Source organism: Panthera leo, chromosome D2, assembly GCF_018350215.1.
Source record: "Panthera leo isolate Ple1 chromosome D2, P.leo_Ple1_pat1.1, whole genome shotgun sequence".
Classification (NCBI taxonomy): Eukaryota; Metazoa; Chordata; class Mammalia; order Carnivora; family Felidae; genus Panthera; species Panthera leo.
In genome coordinates, this window is record NC_056689.1 from 86,029,198 (window position 1) to 86,047,374 (window position 18,177).

At 61.1% G+C, this 18,177-nt stretch overlaps 1 protein-coding gene across 1 annotated transcript in view; it reads left to right on the top strand.

Moving 5' to 3' along the window:
• Nucleotides 1-18,177, top strand: part of JAKMIP3 (Janus kinase and microtubule interacting protein 3) — a 115,868-nt gene that overhangs the window by 53,580 nt on the left and 44,111 nt on the right. The window contains 6 exon segments of the mRNA XM_042907528.1: nt 1,145-1,642; nt 11,891-12,106; nt 13,524-13,643; nt 14,204-14,350; nt 15,183-15,314; nt 17,816-17,851. Coding sequence (XP_042763462.1) covers nt 1,145-1,642; nt 11,891-12,106; nt 13,524-13,643; nt 14,204-14,350; nt 15,183-15,314; nt 17,816-17,851 — 1,149 coding nt within the window.

Consider the following 18,177-nt stretch of genomic DNA (forward strand, 5'->3'; position numbering starts at 1 on the left):
CCGCTACCAAAAATCTGCTTTTCCGTGTGTCCTCAGTTCAATTTAAACTGGAAAAAAGGGCAGTTCACGTTGGATGGAAAAGGAGTAAATACCCGTGTGCGCTAAGCCCCAACAGCCACCCCATTCTTTGGAGGAAACCCAGAGAGCTGGCCAGGGGCTTGCTCCGTCCCCTGTGCCAGTGTCAGGGGCCTGGACGGCTCAGACAGGGCTCCGGGCTGGAATTTCCTCCAGCACTGGGGGGTCCAAGCCGTCCGGGGACACTTGCCCTGCAGGAGGGACGCCCTGTCCCAGAGACAGGGATGAATAAGGCACTTTTTGTGCAGGGGCGTGAACGGCGGGGTCGGCGTGCAGAGGCAGGGCTGGAGACTGCAGGCAAGATTTGCAGGCACCCGGGCAGGGTCGAGGGTCAGATGGGGTCGGATGGCTTGGGGGGACAGCAGCCAAGGACCGTGGCCCCACATGAGGTGCGGTGGATGGGGATGCAGAGTGGAGGTGGGGTGGGAGGGGCAGACTGGACCCAGGGCAGCTTAGCCTCTGTTTCATCCCGTGTTAGGTTCTGAGCACCAACTTCGTACCACATGTGGGCGGTGTGGTCATTGAGCCAAGGGTGAAGTTCTAGATGAAAACAAAAGATTCGGTAAAAAATCCAAGTGATTCCAAAAATCTAGACGTTACGCGTCATCTAGACAGAGCGCGGCGGCCTAGGTGGGCCTCCCCGTGACAGAAGGTGAGCGTGACACCCTTGTCATGGGGCTGGAGGGTCGTGCCCGAAGGGCCTCCCGCGCCCTCTTCCCGGTGGTTCACGGGAGAGGCGGCCGCTGGGCCCCCTGCACGGCTGGGCCTGGCCACGGGGGAGACGACAGAGCACATCTGTGTGCGCCCACGTGTCTGTGACCTCACCCTCCAGGCTCGCAGTGTTTCCAGCCTCCCGCCCCTGCGGACGCCCACGGGTGCGTGGTCCCACCGCCCGCGGGCAAGGCTTGACTCGGCCTCCAGTCCGCACGTCAAGGAGACGTTCTGGAAGGGAAGACGGCTCCCGGCCCCGGCAGGAAAGAACCCCGGAGGTCCCCACGCCCGGCCCCCGGGGCCCGCGGCGGCAGAGGCGGGCCCCGCAGCAACACGCCTCCTCGGTCTTGTGTTTCAGGTGAGCAGGGTGGAGAGGGAGAAGAACCAGGAGCTGAGGCAGGTGCGGGAGCACGAGCAGCACAAGAGCGCCGTCCTGCTCACCGAGCTGAAGACGAAGCTGCACGAGGAAAAGACGAAGGAGCTCCAGGCCGTGCGGGAGGTGCTGCTGCGGCAGCACGAGGCCGAGCTGCTCAGGGTCATCAAGATCAAGGACAACGAGAACCAGCGGCTGCAGGCGCTGCTGCACGCGCTCCGCGACGGCGCCCCCGACAAGGTCAAGACCGTGCTGCTGTCTGAGGCCAAGGAGGAGGCCAAGAAGGGGTTCGAGGTGGAGAAGATCAAAATGCAGCAGGAGATCTCTGAGCTCAAGGGGGCCAAGAGGCAGGTGGAGGAGGCGCTGACCATCGTGATCCAGGCCGACAAGATCAAGGCCGCGGAAATCAGGAGCGTGTATCACCTCCACCAGGAGGAGATCTCCCGCATCAAGAAGGAGTGTGAGCGGGAGATCCGCAGGCTGGTACGTGCTGCGGGGTCGCGGGGCGGGGGCTGCTGGCGGGGTGTGGGGCGCGGGGCGCGGGGCGGGGGGCCTGCTGGGCGTGGGGGGATGTGGGGCGTGGGAGCTCACTGGATCCAGAGGGGTGAGACCAGAAGCCCCCGGGGGGAGGTCCTGGGCCTCCAAGGCCGTCCTGGCATCGATGCCTGTGCACTACCTGGGAAAGCATCCTCTCCGTCTGGGCCGTAGCAAGCGCATCTCGTCCGGTCGGAAGGGCCAAATGCTGGCAGCTGCCTCTGGGGCGTCCGAATGGCTCCAGGGACCGGCTGGCCGTGGCCGGCACCCGTAGACTCCATGTTGTCGGAGACCCAGAGCTAAGAAGTTGAAGAGAATGGTCAGGGTTTGTGAGGGGTTGTGCCTGGCCCCCCCTCCCTCCCCCGGGAACCTGGACCTCCTCCGTGCTTTTGGGGGAACACCGCTCGAACATCGAGCCCCGGGTCACCTGTCAGGGGCTTCGCCAGGACCCAGCTGGCTTTGCCGCCCATCCCACGGAGGACCCTGGGGGTCCCCTTCATGGGATCAGCCATCTTTCCAGCCGCACAGCTGTGCACCCGGGGCACCTCTCCCTACTTCGGGGGGCTCTGATTTCCAAACACTGCCCCCAGGCGGTACCGCTTCCCAGATGGGGTGTGGCCCTTGTCCGGACCCGCGGCCCTGAGATGAGCACAGACTTGTGAACCACACACAGCGCTGCCATGTTGTGCACGTGGGGGCCCTGAACTCTCCCAACCTGGAGGGCCCCCTCCTTCCCAGAGTGTCCCCTGTTCCGGGTACCCCCCAGACGACTCTAAGCCATGTGTCGGCACCTCCTTGAGCCACCGAGGACCTGGCCAAAATACCACCTCTGAGCAGTGAGGGGTTCCTCACGTGACGGGATGGCCCCTCGGCTCCTCTTCTGCCCCAGAGAGGAACGAAGCCACTGCCCAGGCTGCTCAAGGAAGGAGGGGCAGGGCGGTCAGTACCCGATGCCCAGTTCCAGGTGGACCCTGTTCACGTCCATGGGATTCACTGTGCACAGGCCAGTGGCCCCATCTCCTTAGCTCAGGACCTGTAACAAAACTAGCAGGTCCCTTGCGGGTCCCTGTGGGTCCCTCACCCCTAGCGTGGATGCCCCGGAGGCAGCTACGGGCAGTGCTTCTAGCCGATTCTTCTGGAGTCTGTGCCAGCTTCTCAAAAACATGCTTAAACGTGTACTCCTTGAAACCTCAGTTTCCACTGTGCTCCCGCCTCTGCCTCGATCGTCCTGACCAGCGCCTGTTGTGGGCCAATTCACAATGGCGTGGGCGGTGTCAGGGGAGAGCCGGGGTGGTGACCACAGCAGGGGCTTGCTGGGGCCCTGGAGAAGGGGCGGGCGGTGACCACGGGACCTCCGGACCCCTGGAAGGCCCTGCCACAGCCAACTCAGCACAGTCGGGAGGGGGGAGCATGGGGCCATCCTCCTGGGGGTAATTTGGGGATAAGAGAAGGTCCCGTGGGACACTTGGAGCTTTACCTTGGCTTAAGTGAATCACCATTTGCACGACTGTTGCTGTGTTAGCGTTACTCACAAAAGACCCACAGTGACCCCTGGTTCTATTACCTTTGTTATACGTACTTTTGTTTTCTCGGAATTAGCTTTCTAAGTGCTTATTCCTAGTTCACCCCGGGATTTCCAGTAAAATGCCCCTCTGCTGTGAGCACGGTGAACGATGAACGATCCACCCATTGACCTGGTTTCTGAGACACCCCTTCTGGAGCCCTCTGCCTGCCGGCTGCCCCTGCTGCCAGCCCCACCCTCCTCTGCCATCATCCTGGGAGCCCCTCCTCTCTCCTGGGCTAGATTCCTCCCACATCTTCCTCTTTTCTTTTTTTGGAAAAAAAAAGAAGCCAAAATTTTATTTATGTTTATTTATTTTTGAGAGAGAGAGAGAGACAGAGCATGAGTGGAGGGGAGGGGCAGAGAGAGAGGGAGGGGCAGAGAGAGAGGGAGACACAGAATCCGAAGCAGGCTCCAGGCTCTGAGCCGTCAGCACAGAGCCCTATGCGGGGCTCAAACTCACAAACCGTGAGATCATGACCTGAGCCGAAGTCAGACACTTAACAGACTGAGCCACCCAGGCGCCCCCTTCTTCTTTCTTGATCAACGTAATTTCTTATTTCGGAGGAACACATTTTCCAATAGCTTCCTGGAAACAGAGAGGGTGGAGATCAATGTTGTAAGACCCTGTGTGTATGAAAGTTTTATTCTACCCTCACACTCGATGCTCTGACTGGGAAGGGAATTATAGGTTGGAAAAACCTTCCATTGGGAATTTGAAGGTATTTCTGCATTGTCTTTTAACTTCCAGTGTTGCATGAGGAAGTTGGAAAACATTCTGGTTCCTGATCTTCCCGTGGCCCCGTTTCACTCCCTGCTGCCCCCTGAAGCTGCAAGGTTCACCCTGTGCCCTGAGCCCTGAGCCCTGCACCCTGAGCCCTATGCTCTGCGCCCTTTGCCCTATGCCCTGTGCCCTGAGCCCTGAGCCCTGAGCCCCACGCCCTGAACCCTGCACCCTGTGCCCTGAGCCCTGTGGGGTTCACCCTGCACCCTGAGCCCTGTGCCCTGTGCCCTGAGCCCTGCACCCTGAGCCCTTGAGCCCTGTGGGGTTCACCCTGCACCCTGAGCCCTGTGCCCTGTGCCCTGAGCCCTGCACCCTGAGCCTTGCGCCCTGAGACCTGCACCCTGTGCCCTGAGCCCTGTGGGGTTCACCCTGCACCCTGAGCCCTGTGCCCTGTGCCCTGCGCCCTGAGCCCTGCACCCTGAGCCCTTGAGCCCTGTGGGGTTCACCCTGCACCCTGAGCCCTGTGTCCTGAGCCCTGAGCCCTGTGTCCTGAGCTCTGAGCCCTGGGCCCCACGCCCTGAACCCTGCACCCTGTGCCCTGAGCCCTGCGGGGTTCACCCTGCACCCTGAGCCTGCACCCTGAACCCTGTGTCCTGAACCCTGCGCCCTGAGCCCTATGTCCTGAGCCCTGAGCCTTGCGCCCTGAGCCCTGCGGGGTTCACCCTGCACCCTGTGCCCTTGAGCCCTGCAGGGTTCGCCCTGCACCCTGAGCCCTGTGCCCTGTGCCCTGCGCCCTGAGCCCTGCACCCTGAGCCCTGTGTCCTGAGCCCTGCACCCTGAGCCTTGCGCCCTGAGCCATGTGCCCTGTGCCCTGCGCCCTGAGCCCTGCACCCTGAGCCCTGTGCCCTGAACCCTGAGCCCTGGGCCCCACGCCCTGAACCCTGCACCCTGTGCCCTTGAGCCCTGCAGGGTTCGCCCTGCACCCTGAGCCTGCACCCTGAACCCTGTGCCCTGTGCCCTGAGCTCTAAGCCCTGTGCCCTGAACCCTGCACCCTGAGCCCTGAGCCCTGCGCCCTGTGCCCTGAGCCCTGCACCCTGTGCCCTGAGCCCTGGGCCCCATGCCCTGAACCCTGCACACTGTGCCCTGAGCCCTGCGGGGTTCACCCTGCACCCTGAGCCTTCACCCTGAGCCCTGTGTCCTGAACCCTGTGCCCTGAGCCCTATGTCCTGAGCCCTGAGCCTTGCGCCCTGAGCCCTGCACCCTGTGCCCTGTGCCCTGAGCCCTGTGTCCTGTGCCCTGTACCCTGGCGGTGATGCACCTGGTGTATTTGTTCACCCACCACACCCCGTGGTCGGGAGCTTTTCTAGCTGGAAACTCAGTCACCGGCTGGGGAAATCTCGTGTGACTGTCTCCCCTACCGTCTTCCTTCCGGACATCCCGTCAGCACGGCACTGGGCCTTTGAGCTGGCGCCCCAGGTTTCCCGTTCTCCCCTCTGGCCTGGCGTTGGCTCTGATTTCTGGGAGATGTCCTCAACTCCGTGTCCTAATTTTCCTGCTCAGGCTTTTATTTCTGCCTCCATACACTGAATTCTCCAGCACGTTCCTTCTCCGTAGCCTTCCCGCATCCTCGGAGACGGAAGGCCCCTCATTTCTCTGAGGCGGTGATGAAAATCGGCTCTGAAAGCGTCTTCTTGTGCTCCTTCCCGCCGGAGGGCGTCCTTGAGCGCCAGGGGGCCTCATGGGGCTGGCTGTAAGGTGGACTGGAAGAGAGTCTGTGTCGCGAGGGGGACTTTTCTTGACCTTTTGTTCCCCCCCTTCCGCTGAGGAAGTTGAGTCAGGGCGATAAGGCCAAGGAATGAAACTGAAGACATGGGGCCGGAAAGGAAGAATTAAAACATCTTTCTTGCAGGTGCCGTGACCGTAGGGAACCCTAGGGAATTCACCATAAAACCACTAGAACCATTGAAAGAGTTCAGCAGGTTTTCAGGATCGAGATCAATCTGCCAAGATCAGTTGTATTTTCAGGCTCGACAGACAACCTGTCCGGAATGAAGTTTGAAAAACGTCCCCCCACAAGGGCATAAAGAGAATAAAATACGTGGGAATAAGTTTAACAAAAGATGTGTGGGACCTGCACCCGAAACCACAAAACACAGCTGAACAACACGGAGGGAGATGTAGATACACAGACCTTCCTGCCCAGGCTCAGGAAACTCAGTATTGCTAAGATCCAGTTCTCCCCGAATTAACTTAAAGGTCACAGCCGCGCCTGTCAGCATCCGGCCGCTCTCCTGCAGGCTTGGACAAGCCGGTCTGAAAACTCTAAGACAGCAAGCACCTCTCCCCGCGGGCCATGCGCTGAGGGGTAGCGTCTCCTGATCTAAAGCTTTCAGGTTTTCTAATTTGTCCGTCCTTTCCTGTGGGGCCCGTGCTTGTTGGGTCTTGTTTGAGAAATGCTTTTATTCTGAAGCCACGAAGCTTTATCTTTTTGAAACCTTATGGTTTGCCTTTTGTGCAAAAGTCCTTGCCCCAAGCTCATGTGTGTGCGTGGGTGCACATGCGTGTGTATGTACGTGTGTACGTGTGTGCATGTGTGCGTCTGTGTGCATGTGAGTGTGTGCATGTGTGTTGTAAGGGTCACCTCTGTCAGGCAGCGCGTGTCCCCCGGGGCAGGGGCCATCTGATGGCTCCCCTCTGACCCCTGGAGCCCCTCGTGCAAGAGCTGACCCAGCTTGGTAACAATGGTGACGTCTGGAAGGCGGGTCTCCTCTCCTCATTCTTCTTCCAGACAGACTTGACTCTTCTTGGGAGTTTTTCAAACTCCCACAAAAACCTCAAAATCAGTTTCCCTAGATTAAAAACAAATAAACAAAAAACCCGCGGGGATTTTTGTTGGGCTTATGCCCAATCCCTGCTTATGCCCAAACTGTTAAAGGGTACAGTGAACACACGGCAAAAATCCTACCTATTTATTCATGAGGAAACAAATAAAATGTTGCCACCAACTCACACGAGGATTTGATCTGAAGAGATCTGTGTCCCTGCCTGGCAAAGCTCCCTTGCAGCCCTGGGGACAGGAACCGTGCATGTGTCTGTAGACAGCAGCATTTGGAGCGCCCACTGTCTCTCGGGCGAATGTCTGCGCTCAGTCATCAAACGGCCCAAAGACCCCCCCCACCCCAGGCCCAGGTGTGCAGATATGTCCAAAGTACAACATGAACGTGAGCTGGTGTGGCTGGTGCAAGGGTGCGGCCGAGTGTGGTGTCCAGCCTGGGGGGTTGGGGGCAGCCTTGGCTGGCAACGGGTGACCTGGGGACGTTTTTGGACAAGGCGCCCACAGTGGGGCTGGGAGGAGGGTGGAACACAGGTGGAGGGAGGAGGCCCAAGGCGCCTGTGCCCAGCAGACCAGGGTGGGTCTGGGAAAGGTCCTGGCTTGAGGGACGGGCCAGCTGGGGGCTGTCTAGAGGTGGGGCCCAGCCCGGAGGCACAGTGCACGGCCAGGCCCCTTGGTCCAGGGGGAGGACGGCAGCCTCCCGGGCCCTGGCAAGGAGGGAGGACATGACCCCAGTCCCAGGACAGCGTAGCTCTGGGTGCGTAGAGGCTCGCGGTGTCGGCCCAGGGCAACGGTGGCCGGATCTTTCAGGGCTGCCCCCGTGGAAAGGCCCCGATGCTGACGATCCTTGACAATCCTACTTCCTTAACAGCGTCAGGTGGAGTTTGCTGTGGCTCTGGCTACGGCCCCGGCCCATTGCGGGGTGTGGCACGGCTTCTCAGGGCCTGGGATGCAGGTGTGGAGGCCCCAGAAGGCCAGGGGGCAGCCGGTGCCCAAGGCAGCGCCGGCCGCGGGAGAAACCTCCGGCTGGTGTGCGGCCCCAGGGCTGGCGCTGGGACCAGGGTGTGTGAGAGCAGCCGGGAGCCTTGCACAGGTCTGTGGACAGACATGCTGGTGGCTGAGCGGGGCCGGTCCTGGGACGGGGCGCTGCGGCTGCGGGCACCCTGCCCAGGACGCTCGGGAGCGCGCGCGGAGTTCTATGGTGACGATGTTCCACGCGTGGCAGACGCCCTGAACAAGGGGGGCTCTGCTGAGGACTCTGCTGGTGGCAAACCTGGGGCCTGAGTTCCCCCCACCCCCACGCCCTGGGGCAGGTCTCACTGGCAGGCCGGCTGGGGAGGGAGGGAGCTGGGAGGGAGTGGATTTCAGCAAGTGGTGGTGGCCACTTTGTAAAGACCAGGACGACCCCCAAAGCCAGGGGGTCCCCTGCAGCTACCTACTCACACTCGCTGGCACCCGGGCCTGGCCACTGCCCCCTTGCCCCACTTCCAGCCCTCGTGTCCTCTGGAACGTGGCTCTGGGTGCTGAAGGGAGGCCGTGGCTGTCCGTGGCCATCTGGCCTGGGGCCACCCTGGTGTGGTGGGGCCCCAGCAGCAGGGCTACAGCTTGGCTTGGAGCAGAGCAGAGTCTGTGACAGTTAAGTCCCTGTCTTGACCCGAAGACCCTAAGTCCCGGCTGGAGGTGTGGCGCCCTGTGGGGGTCACAGAGGCGTCAAAGAGAAGCCACCTGGAGGGAAGCCAGGACACGGGCAGGGTGACCACAAGCACACCGCAGACAGAGCCAGGGCAGGGCTGGGACACGGAGTTCCAGGGGTAGGAGACACCATGAGGTCGGGACTCAGCCACGCCCTCACCTTGCTCCCGTCACCCGAGGGACCAGAGGTGTGGCTCAAGGGACACATATCAGATTGCCCAGGGCGGGGGCTGGGGGTGGATTTCAGGAGGTAACTGTGGGTTGAGAACCTTCCTGGTGAGGCCCAGGCCTGCAGGGGCCCCTTGATCTCACAGAAGAGGAGCCTGGAGCTTCAGAAGGTGCTAGAGCCAACTCCTGTCCCACAGTGCCCCTGCAGCAGCCAGGTCGGGGGGGCGGGATCCTGGTCGCATTTCCCCCCAAGGCAGAGTCAGTTTGTTCAGGGCTGTGCTGGGCGGGGAGGGGGTGAGGCGCTGGGCCCCCGGGGCAGCCTCGTGGACTCTCCTGCCGCGCGTGACTACTGAACCCGGGAGGGATGTCTGTCTGGCACGGCACACGTCAGTCATTCACACGCTCAGTCAGTTACTAGAAGTTCCATAAAGCCAGACAAGGAGAGGCAAAATCCGATTCTGGCTTTCTCACAGAAGTCTGCGAGGCGTCGTCCCCTCCCCACCCAGGGTCTGGAGCAGTGATCAAGCCCCAGAAAAGATCGCTGTGAAAGGAGACCACGTCCTCCTGGAGGGCTGCTCGCTGGGGGAAGGGGCCCGCTCGCCTTGGTTCCCACGGAGACACAGACTGGCGGCAGTGTGCGAGAGGCCGACTCTGGCGGAGCCTGGCAGGGTCTGGGCAGGAGTGAGCTTTCAGAGGGGATGTTTGCAAACACAGAGGCGACACTGCGTCACAGCCCCCCGGCTGGGTCCTAGGCAAGGTGGGTGACGGAGAATTCCAGCCGCCAGGGCCAGACGCTGCCAAAGAACGTTCGTTCTCTGGCTTCTTTGCTCTGTGGGGAGGGTTCCTCCCTGGAGCAGGTGCAAGGCCAGGGAGGGTCCTGACGGAAGGCCACCCCTCAGGGTCCCTCGCTGTGGTTCCCAGGTGGGAGCGGCCACGAGGGTGCTGGGGCTGGCGCTTGGCACCGCGGGACGGAGGCTCTACCGTGCCTGCCCCGCAGTCAGCTGGCGTGCTTTTAAATGCGGGCTCCCAGGCTCCACCTGGCGGTTCTGGTTCTGTGCATCCCAGCCGAGCCTGCTCTGTCCTGCAGGGGGGGGAGGGGGGCGTCAGGCGGTGCAGGTCTCCCCCCACCCTCCACAAGGGCCCTTCTGGCCTCAGCATCCTCCCGCACACCCCTTCCCCGGGGACCCACCCTCCCAAGGGCTTCCCCTGGTTTCCATCCACCTTCTGTAACTTGGAGAGAGGGAGTGCAGGGTTGGGCATGGGGAGCTCCTGGGGGTAAGGGGAAGGGGAGGGGTGTGGGGAGATGGCAGCGTGGGGGTGTGGAGGGTTGGAGGTGTGGGAGCTCCTGGGGCTGTGGGAGGGGGGTGAGGGCAAGGGGGTGCCTCAGGGGGAGGAGGGGTGCAGCCCCCCACCTCCTGCACCGCCCACCCCCGCTTCCCTGGCCTGGCTGGGTGTTGTATTTGAGTATGTGCCCCAAGTCGGAAACCGCTCCTAGAAGTGAGGGGCGGGCCCCACATGACCCGGCAAAGCTCTTTCTGTGTCTCACCTGGCATCTGCACCGAGCGCCCAGGCTCCCCTCCACCAGTGGGCTTTCTGGGTGGAAGCGTGGCCTCGGCATCTCCTGCCAACGGAGACTGAGCACAGAACGTGCAGAACCCCACGTTCCACGTTTCACTGGCCGTAAAGTGACTTCCCCCCCTTTCAAAAGTGAAATCGTGCCCCTCTGCGAGCGCACGTTTCCTCGAATTCCCTTTGTGGGGGGACCCCCTCCCTTGGCTGCAGCACGTGACCTGCACGGGTGACTTCTCAGGGAGGTCTGCGTTTTGGTCCAAACCGTCGGCTTAAACACCTCATTTAAGTGGGATCTTTGTGTAGAGACTCTTATCTTCTTGTTTTCTATGAAAGAAAAACGGTTTCTAAAGTATCCGTGTGTGAGTGTAAACGTCAGACCCAGAATACAGCTGCTTATTAATATGATTTTATTTTCCTGGCCCCTTTGTTTTCACTAATTGAGTGTGTTGCCTCTTTCCGCATTTCTGTGTGCCTGAGTAAATGGGAAGTTGGCAATTAAGGATTTCTTTTATTCTGTTCAGTTCATCGCTTGCCTGTGAATGCTGTGATCTGGGCTAATTAGACATCTCATCGCTTTGTTTCTAAGCTGACTTCAGCAGACGGCTGATTTATTAGCTTATTTAGCCTAAAACAGCAAGTGAAGCATCGAGGGGTCCTATCCTATTCTGTTTTGAAAATATGTTTTAAACTGGGTCTGAAGAATGGGTAGCAGTGGGGTCTGTCCCGCCTCCCGCCCTTTGGCAGCCCGGACGAGGGCCTCGGGGACAGGTGGCTGCTGTGGGGGGCTGAGCGCTCTAGCGACAGTGGGGAGGGCTGCGGGCCCCTCACAGCCAGGAGCCCGAGGGCACGTGGAGGCCTGGCCAGATCAGAGGCTCCTGTTCTCCAGGCTGGAACCTACTTGTCCAGAGACCCCTCTCCTCCAAGCTTTGGTTCAAAGCAAGATTAATTACAAATGCAGCTTTGCCCGCAGACAGTGGGGCAGCAGCTGGGCTTCCGTCCACGCCTCGGAGCAAGGAGAGGCTGGAGGCAGGATAAGCGTGTGGGCTCCAGCCCCTTCTGGGCCGAGTGCCCCTCAGAGAGGGGAGGAAAGAGGCAGCGAGGAGCTCTGCTTCTCGTGTCCACAGCCTGCCTGTGTGCAGACGGACCTTGCTGCTCACAACCCCTACTGATGGGGTTCAGGGAACCCGGGGAATCCCCCTGCCATGCCCAACACGGAGCTGGAGGGGGCCTCGTGGACCTGCCAGACAATGCCAGCCCCCGGTGCCGCCTAGGAGCCCCCGCAGGCCAGCACCCAGGAGGGTGGTCCTGCCAGAGCACAGGGAGGCTGGGAGGGCTGCACAGGGAGGCTGGGAGGGCTGCACGGAGTCTGGGAAGGAGTGTGTGTCAGTTGCACGAGCTCGGACTGACCCAGCAGAGCAGAGCCCCGCCCGGGACGGGGGAGTCCCGCTGCGGCCTGAGCGGTGGGGCTCTCGGTCCAGGGCTACCCGCTTTGCTTCCTTCCGGTCTCAGAGCCGGGAGACGCTGGCGGGGCTGCTGCCGTGGGGACCCTCCCGATGCTTGTTCGTAGCTCTGCTCCATCTGTTTCTATGGTAACTGCAGATCTGTACTCTGCCTGCCTGTGTGATTGTGTTCTGTTCTCCTTGTAGATGGAGGAGATAAAATTTAAAGACAGAGCAGTCTTCGTGCTGGAGAGAGAGTTAGGGGTTCAAGCCGGGCATGCTCAGAGACTGCAGCTCCAAAAAGAGGCTTTAGATGAGCAGCTGTCCCAGGTCAAAGAGGCTGATCGGCACCTGGGCAGCCCCAGGCGGGAACTTCCTTACGCAGGCGGTGCAGGAGACGCCTCAGACCACTCGGGAAGCCCTGTAAGCACCTCCCCACGCTTTGCCTGGTGATCCAGAGTCACAGACAGACACCGCTGCACGTAGCTATGTGGCCCTGCTCTGGCAGCTCCCCAGGGAGTTGAGAGCCTAGGTCCAGAGTCCAGAACCAGAACCTCCTGCCCCGGGGACTGACCATATCTGCAGCCCACCAGCCAGACCCCGGACCCTTCGGCTTCTCTGGCTTGGCTGGGAGGGCAAACAGACTTCCTTCCTTGCTAACGTGACACAGCACTGGCCGTCACTTGATCACCCTCCCGTGGACCCCCAAGGCTTCAGGCTTCCAGCTGGAGCCCACCTGCAGTTGCCGGGATCCCCCGGTGGCTCAGGGCCCTTGCTTGCTGGTGCTGGTTCCGGCCCCGGGCTAGCGGGATGAGGCCATCTCCGAGTGCACGGGCTCCTGGCTCCTTACTCGCCCACATCCCCACCAGTCACCCCTCACCCGCTTTTTGTGTGACCATGCCACCTTTCTGCTCCTCTTCGGCCTGCTGTGACAGCGTGGGGGCAGCCAGCAGCCGCAGGGCCGTGACATCATTCATTCGTCATCACTGCTCCTCATTCAGAGCCCTCTGGAGTGGTTCTGGGAAATCTGGGATGGGGGGGTGGGGAATCTAAATTCCATGGACCCTCAATGCGGGTCCTGCTGGGCCTGCTCCCTAGCCTCTCCTGCACCTGCTGAATGAGGAACCCTTCCTCAGTCCTTCCTGGACATACATTTGTTTGCTCTGAGGACAAAATATTTGAGCTGAGCCAGCCCGAGGACAGCGACATTTCAAGAATAGAAAATGATTTTTTATAATCTTATTATAAATGGCTTAACTGAATTAAATCCTGCTCTGGCACTCGATAGATTGCAGTCAACTCCAGAGAGATTTTGAAACTGGATCAAAACGTTTTCACTGATTTTTGAATGAGGTTCCAGACGTTTCAAAAGTGACCTTTTAGAACCTCCGTGTGAGGGAGCACACTTCTTGGGAAACCGCCCTTTGCAAGCCTTCAGTTGAACTTCTTTTCCTGTGCTCAGGTCACATTGCGGGGGAGGGGGGGGGGGAAACAGGCGCAGGGCGGACCCCCCCTGAGCCGTGGCCAGCAGCCCCCAGCGCGGCCGGGAGCAGCCACGCCTGTGGTGCCTGCATTTGCACGCCCTTGCCTGCCTTACACCTCTGCACGCCCCTGGACATTTCTGCTCTTTCCTTCTGTCCCCATTGCGAGGCTTGCGGTGCCCCCGGCGGTGGAGCCAGCAGTCACCTGCCCCGGGGGTCGGTCCGCACCCGCCCACCCGCCATTTGGAGTCACGGGCGCTCGTGACGCGGAACCGCTTTGTTTTCCATGGTGTGTTGGGATTGCGGAGGTTTTCACGTCTGTGTCTGTGGACAGTTATTTGCAGTGATTTTTGTTTTAGGAACAGCAGTTGGATGAAAAGGACGCTCGGCGCTTCCAACTTAAAATTGCAGAGCTGAGCGCGATCATTCGGAAGCTGGAGGACCGAAATGCCTTGCTGTCGGAAGAAAGGAATGAGCTGGTGAGTGGGGGTCTGGGCCCTGCGGGTCTATGGCTGCGGTGTGGGGGAGGGGCAGGGGGCGCCCACTTCCAAAATTCCTTTTGGAGAGGAGGAGCGATAGTTCCAAGGGCAGCGCTTGCGTAAGGCCTCTTGGCTGTTCCAATAAAGCTTTATGAACAAAACCGGGGGGGCGGGGGGGGGGGGAAGGGGGCCGGGGGGCGGGGCAGATGCGGGCCTCAGGCACTGGTTGGTTGATCCCGGTTTCTCATTACTGAGCAAAAGTACCCTCAGTCCTGTGTGTCATCTGGGATGAGTGAGGTCCTCACCCCTAGGTGGAGCCATCACGATTAGTCCTAACAGGCCCTGAAATTTCCAGGTGATTGTGTCTGAGGGTGAGCTTCTGGGAGAGCCCTGAGGGGTCACGGGCGGGCGAGTTTACTGCAGCTCTAATTGGCAAAATAGAGCCTTGGCCCCGGACTGTTTCCCTCCACTGTGGCCAAAGCGTATTCTGGTCGGTTTGCCGACTCTGTTCAGGGACTGTTGGTCCCATGTCACACTTAAAATCGTGTCGTGTCTTTCAGTTAAAGCGCTTAAGAGAAGCTGAGAGTCAATACAAACCGTTGTTGGATAAAAACAAGCGTCTCACTCGGAAGAATGAAGATCTGTCCCACACTTTGCGTCGGATGGAAAACAAGCTAAAATTTGTCACGCAGGAGAACATAGAAATGGTAAGGGGCCCTGGCTGGTCCGTCAGGCCAGCGGGATTGCTCGAGAGCTCACCAGCAGCTAGCGACAAGCTCCCCCACTGCTCACAGCAAGCAAGGCTGGATACCAAGATCCCCGCGGGCCTCGGGCCTCACATACGCTGTGGGGCCAGGACCCGGCCCAGGCCTGCTGGCTGCGAGAGGAGGTCCGAGCACTGGTGGGGAGCGGTCCTGGGCGCCCGCCTGGGGGAACCGGGCAGGGGAGTCACTGAGCAAGTCCCGCCCGAGCCCCAGGCCTGCTGCCGGGTATAACACGAGGACCTTGGACTGCGCCTGTTCTCACTCTGAAAACTCTCGGGCACAGATGGGGAGAGTCCCAGAACGCCTGCGTGGAGGGGAAGGAGTCGGCCGAGCAGCACCCCGCAGACCCCACGTTGGGGGAGGCTCACTCCTGCACATCCACGGAGGGTGGGATGGTTAGCCGGTGTCTCCTGCGTCCCTTCCGTCCCAAAGGCCCCAGAGGTCGCGGGCGAGAGTTTAGCCAAAGAGTAACTCAGTACGACGTTCGGGAGCGGGGTGTCCTCAGCACCCGGCTGCAGAAATGCCTTCTTCCCGCGCTGAGCTGGGAAGAGGCGGCGGGTGAGGGATGGCAGGCCGCCCACGCCGTCGCATCCTGGGGTGCAGACTCGCCCCGCGCGTGTCCCCAGGGCCCTGCAGCCCGCTGCCCCGAGGCCCGAGCAGAGGGGCCCCTGTCCCCCAGCAGACGGGCTGCGCGTGCCCGCTGGCAAAGAAGACCCCGTTCCCCCGTCGCCCGGTCGACCCCTCATCCACCGCCGCGGTCTGCTTGGCTTTGCAGAGACAAAGAGCCGGGATCATAAGGAGACCCAGCTCCTTAAACGACCTGGATCAAAGTCAGGACGAAAGAGAAGTTGACTTCTTGAAACTTCAAATTGTGGAGCAGCAGAACCTCATAGACGAGCTTTCTAAGGTGCCCAGCGTCCCCTCCGCGGGGCACTCGCGTCCCGCCGCGCCACCCCTGTGCCCTCCAGCCTCCGCCCTCCCCATCGCCCTCGGCCCCGCCCCCTCATATCTCCCTCGGGTCCTGTCCCTTCCTTATCCCTCCGCCCCTCCCCTTATCCCTCCGCCCCTCCCCTTATCCCTCCGCCCCTCCCCTTATCCCTCCGCCCCTCCCCTTATCCCCTCCCTTCTCGTCCTTTCCCTCTCCGCCCCTTTCCCCCCCCCACAACCTCTGAGCCCTTTCCACTCCCTCGTCCCTGGGCCCCACCCTTCTCATCTTCTTCGGCCCCACCTCTCCCTCCTCCAGCCCCTCCGCTCGACCCTGTCCTCCCCTCCCCTCCCTCTGCCCCGCCCCTACAGCTTATCAGCCCCTCCCCTCCACCCCTCCCGTCTCCCTTGGCCCCTCCCTTTCACTCTTTCTTTTTGTCTCTGCCCCACCCCTCTACTCCCTCAATCACATCCCTCCGTTCCCTAGGCCCCTCCTCTCTCCCTGGGCTCCTCCCCTCCCCCTCCCCTCGGTCCCTCCCCTCCTCCTTCCCTCGGTTCTTCTCCCTTCCTCGGCCCCTTCCCTCCCATCTCCCTAGGCCCGTCCTTTCTCCCTGGGCTCTTCCCTTCCTTCTTCCCTCGGCCCCTCCCCTCCTCCTCCCTTTGGTCCCTCCCCTCCTTCCTCCCTCAGCCCCTCCCCTCCCGTCCTCTTAGCCCCCTTCTCTTTCCCTGGGCCCCTCCCCCCCTCTTTCCCTGGGCACCCCCCCTCCTCCTCCCTCGGCCCCTCCCCTCCCCCCTCCGGTCCCTCCGCTCCCGGCTCCCTAGGCCCCGCCTCCCCTCCCTCCCTCGGCCCCTCCTCTTTCCCTGGGCACCTCCTCTGCTCCTTCCCTGGGCCCCCTCTCCTCCTCCCTCAGTCGGCCCCTGCCCTCCTCCTCCCTTCGGTCCCTCCCCTCTTTCCTCCATAGGCCCCTCCTCTCTCCCTCCGCCCTTTCCTTCCTTCCTCCCTCAACCCCTCTCCTTCTCTTTTCCTCGACCCTTCCCCTCCTCCTTTCGGTCCCTCCCCTCCTTCCTCCCTCAGCCCCTGTCCTCATAGGCCCCGCCTCTTTCCCTGGGCCCCTCCCCCTCCTCCCTCCCTCGGCCCCTCTCCTCCCTCCCTCGGCCCCTCCCCTCCCACAGGATCCTTGCATTGGGGAACCCAGCAGGGGAGTCCTCCCGGCCCTCCCTAGGGGCCCCGCTGTCAGGCCCCAGCGCTAAAACTGCGTGGTCCCCTCCTCGCTTTAGACCCGAGGTTTCAAAGGCAGCAGTGCCGCAGTGTTAGCTCCTGGGACCCCGGGACAGAGCAGCACACCTGGGGGCTAGCACGCTTCTCCGTCTGAAGGCCAGAATCCAGTCAAGGTGCGGGCAGGGCCCCGCTGCTTCAGGGAGCGCCAGGGCGGGGTCCGTTCATCACCACGTCTCCTCTCTCTGAGCTCCGCCTGTCTCCGCGGGCCTGCTCTCTGTGTCCCTCCCGTTCTCTTCTCTCCTGAGGACACCTGCCCACCCTAATCCGGGATGGTCTCACCTCCAGAGCCCTGACTCAAAAGCACCTGCAAAGGCGCTATTCCAGATAAGGTCCAGAGCCAGGTTCTGGGCATTCCCGGGGAGGGGGGCCCATCCAGCCCGCTACACTGCCCTATCCCTGTGGCCCCTACAGCCCCAGTACAGTTTTGCAAATAGTCCTGCATCAGACCCTTCCAATTACCCTGCTTGGGGGCCTTCTGCTTCTTGTTGGGGTCCATTCAGATCTGTTCAGAGCAAGTGGCCTTGGTCATTCTGTGACCTCCAGGGGCATCCGAAGGGACAGCATTGTCTCTTGCTGGTGTGGCTTGTGGCCCAGAAGTGCTGGCCTGGCCTGGCTTGTTTTTTTTTTTTTTTTTTTTTTTTTTTGTTCCTGGTTTTTTTAGTAAGCTCTATGCCAATCGTGGGGTTTGAACTCAAGACCTTGAGATCAAGAGTCCCATGCTCCATGGACTGAGCCATCCGGGCGCCCCAAGGCCAGTTGCCCCAAGCAACGTAAGTTGCTTCCAGAGTAGCAGGAAGTTGCCCACTGCGGGCTGCAGGATGGCGTCCCCCCAACACAGCCTCCTCTGGCCGTGCCTGAGAGCTGACCTCTTTATTCAAGCACACAGTGACCGTCGATGCCCACGATAATGAGAATCTACGGGGGAATATAGGAAAAGGAAGAAATCTTGGTCGATTACAATTGTACATTACTTCAGTTTCTGAAAGGAAGGTGACAGGACCTCAGCCCTGAGCTGAGGGCCCCTGGGCACTTCTGCAGGTTCACGGTGCCCTTGGGAGGTCAGCTTGGGAGGGAGAAAGGACCGCGAGGGCCAAGTCACATGCTCCCTCTCCAGGCAGTGGAAATTGGGGCAGCCAGCAGGCTCGGGGTCTCCCGCAGGAGCAGGTCTGGGCCCCCAGTTCTCTAACATGCTGTTCTCCCCCTAGACCCTCGAAACTGCCGGCTACGTGAAGAGTGTGCTGGTAAGTAATTCTCTCTCCTACATCCACGCCCATTTTCCAGGGCACTTGTCCCTGGGACCCCTGGTGCTGGTGGCTCCTTCCAGTCCAGACAAAGGTGGCTGTGCCCACACAGCACTTGCTACCTGCCCAAAGGCTTTGCAGCAGTGGCCGAGAAGCCCATCCATTAGGGTCAGATAGGTGCCCCACATGGCCTTTGGTGATGCCTGCAGGAGCCGGCACCCAGCTTTGCCGTCCCTGGGGCACCGCACCCCCACGGGTTTCTCCCCCCGCCGGCGTGGTCCAGCAGTCTAAGTGTGGCTGGCGCGTGGTCAGGGCCACGGAAACAC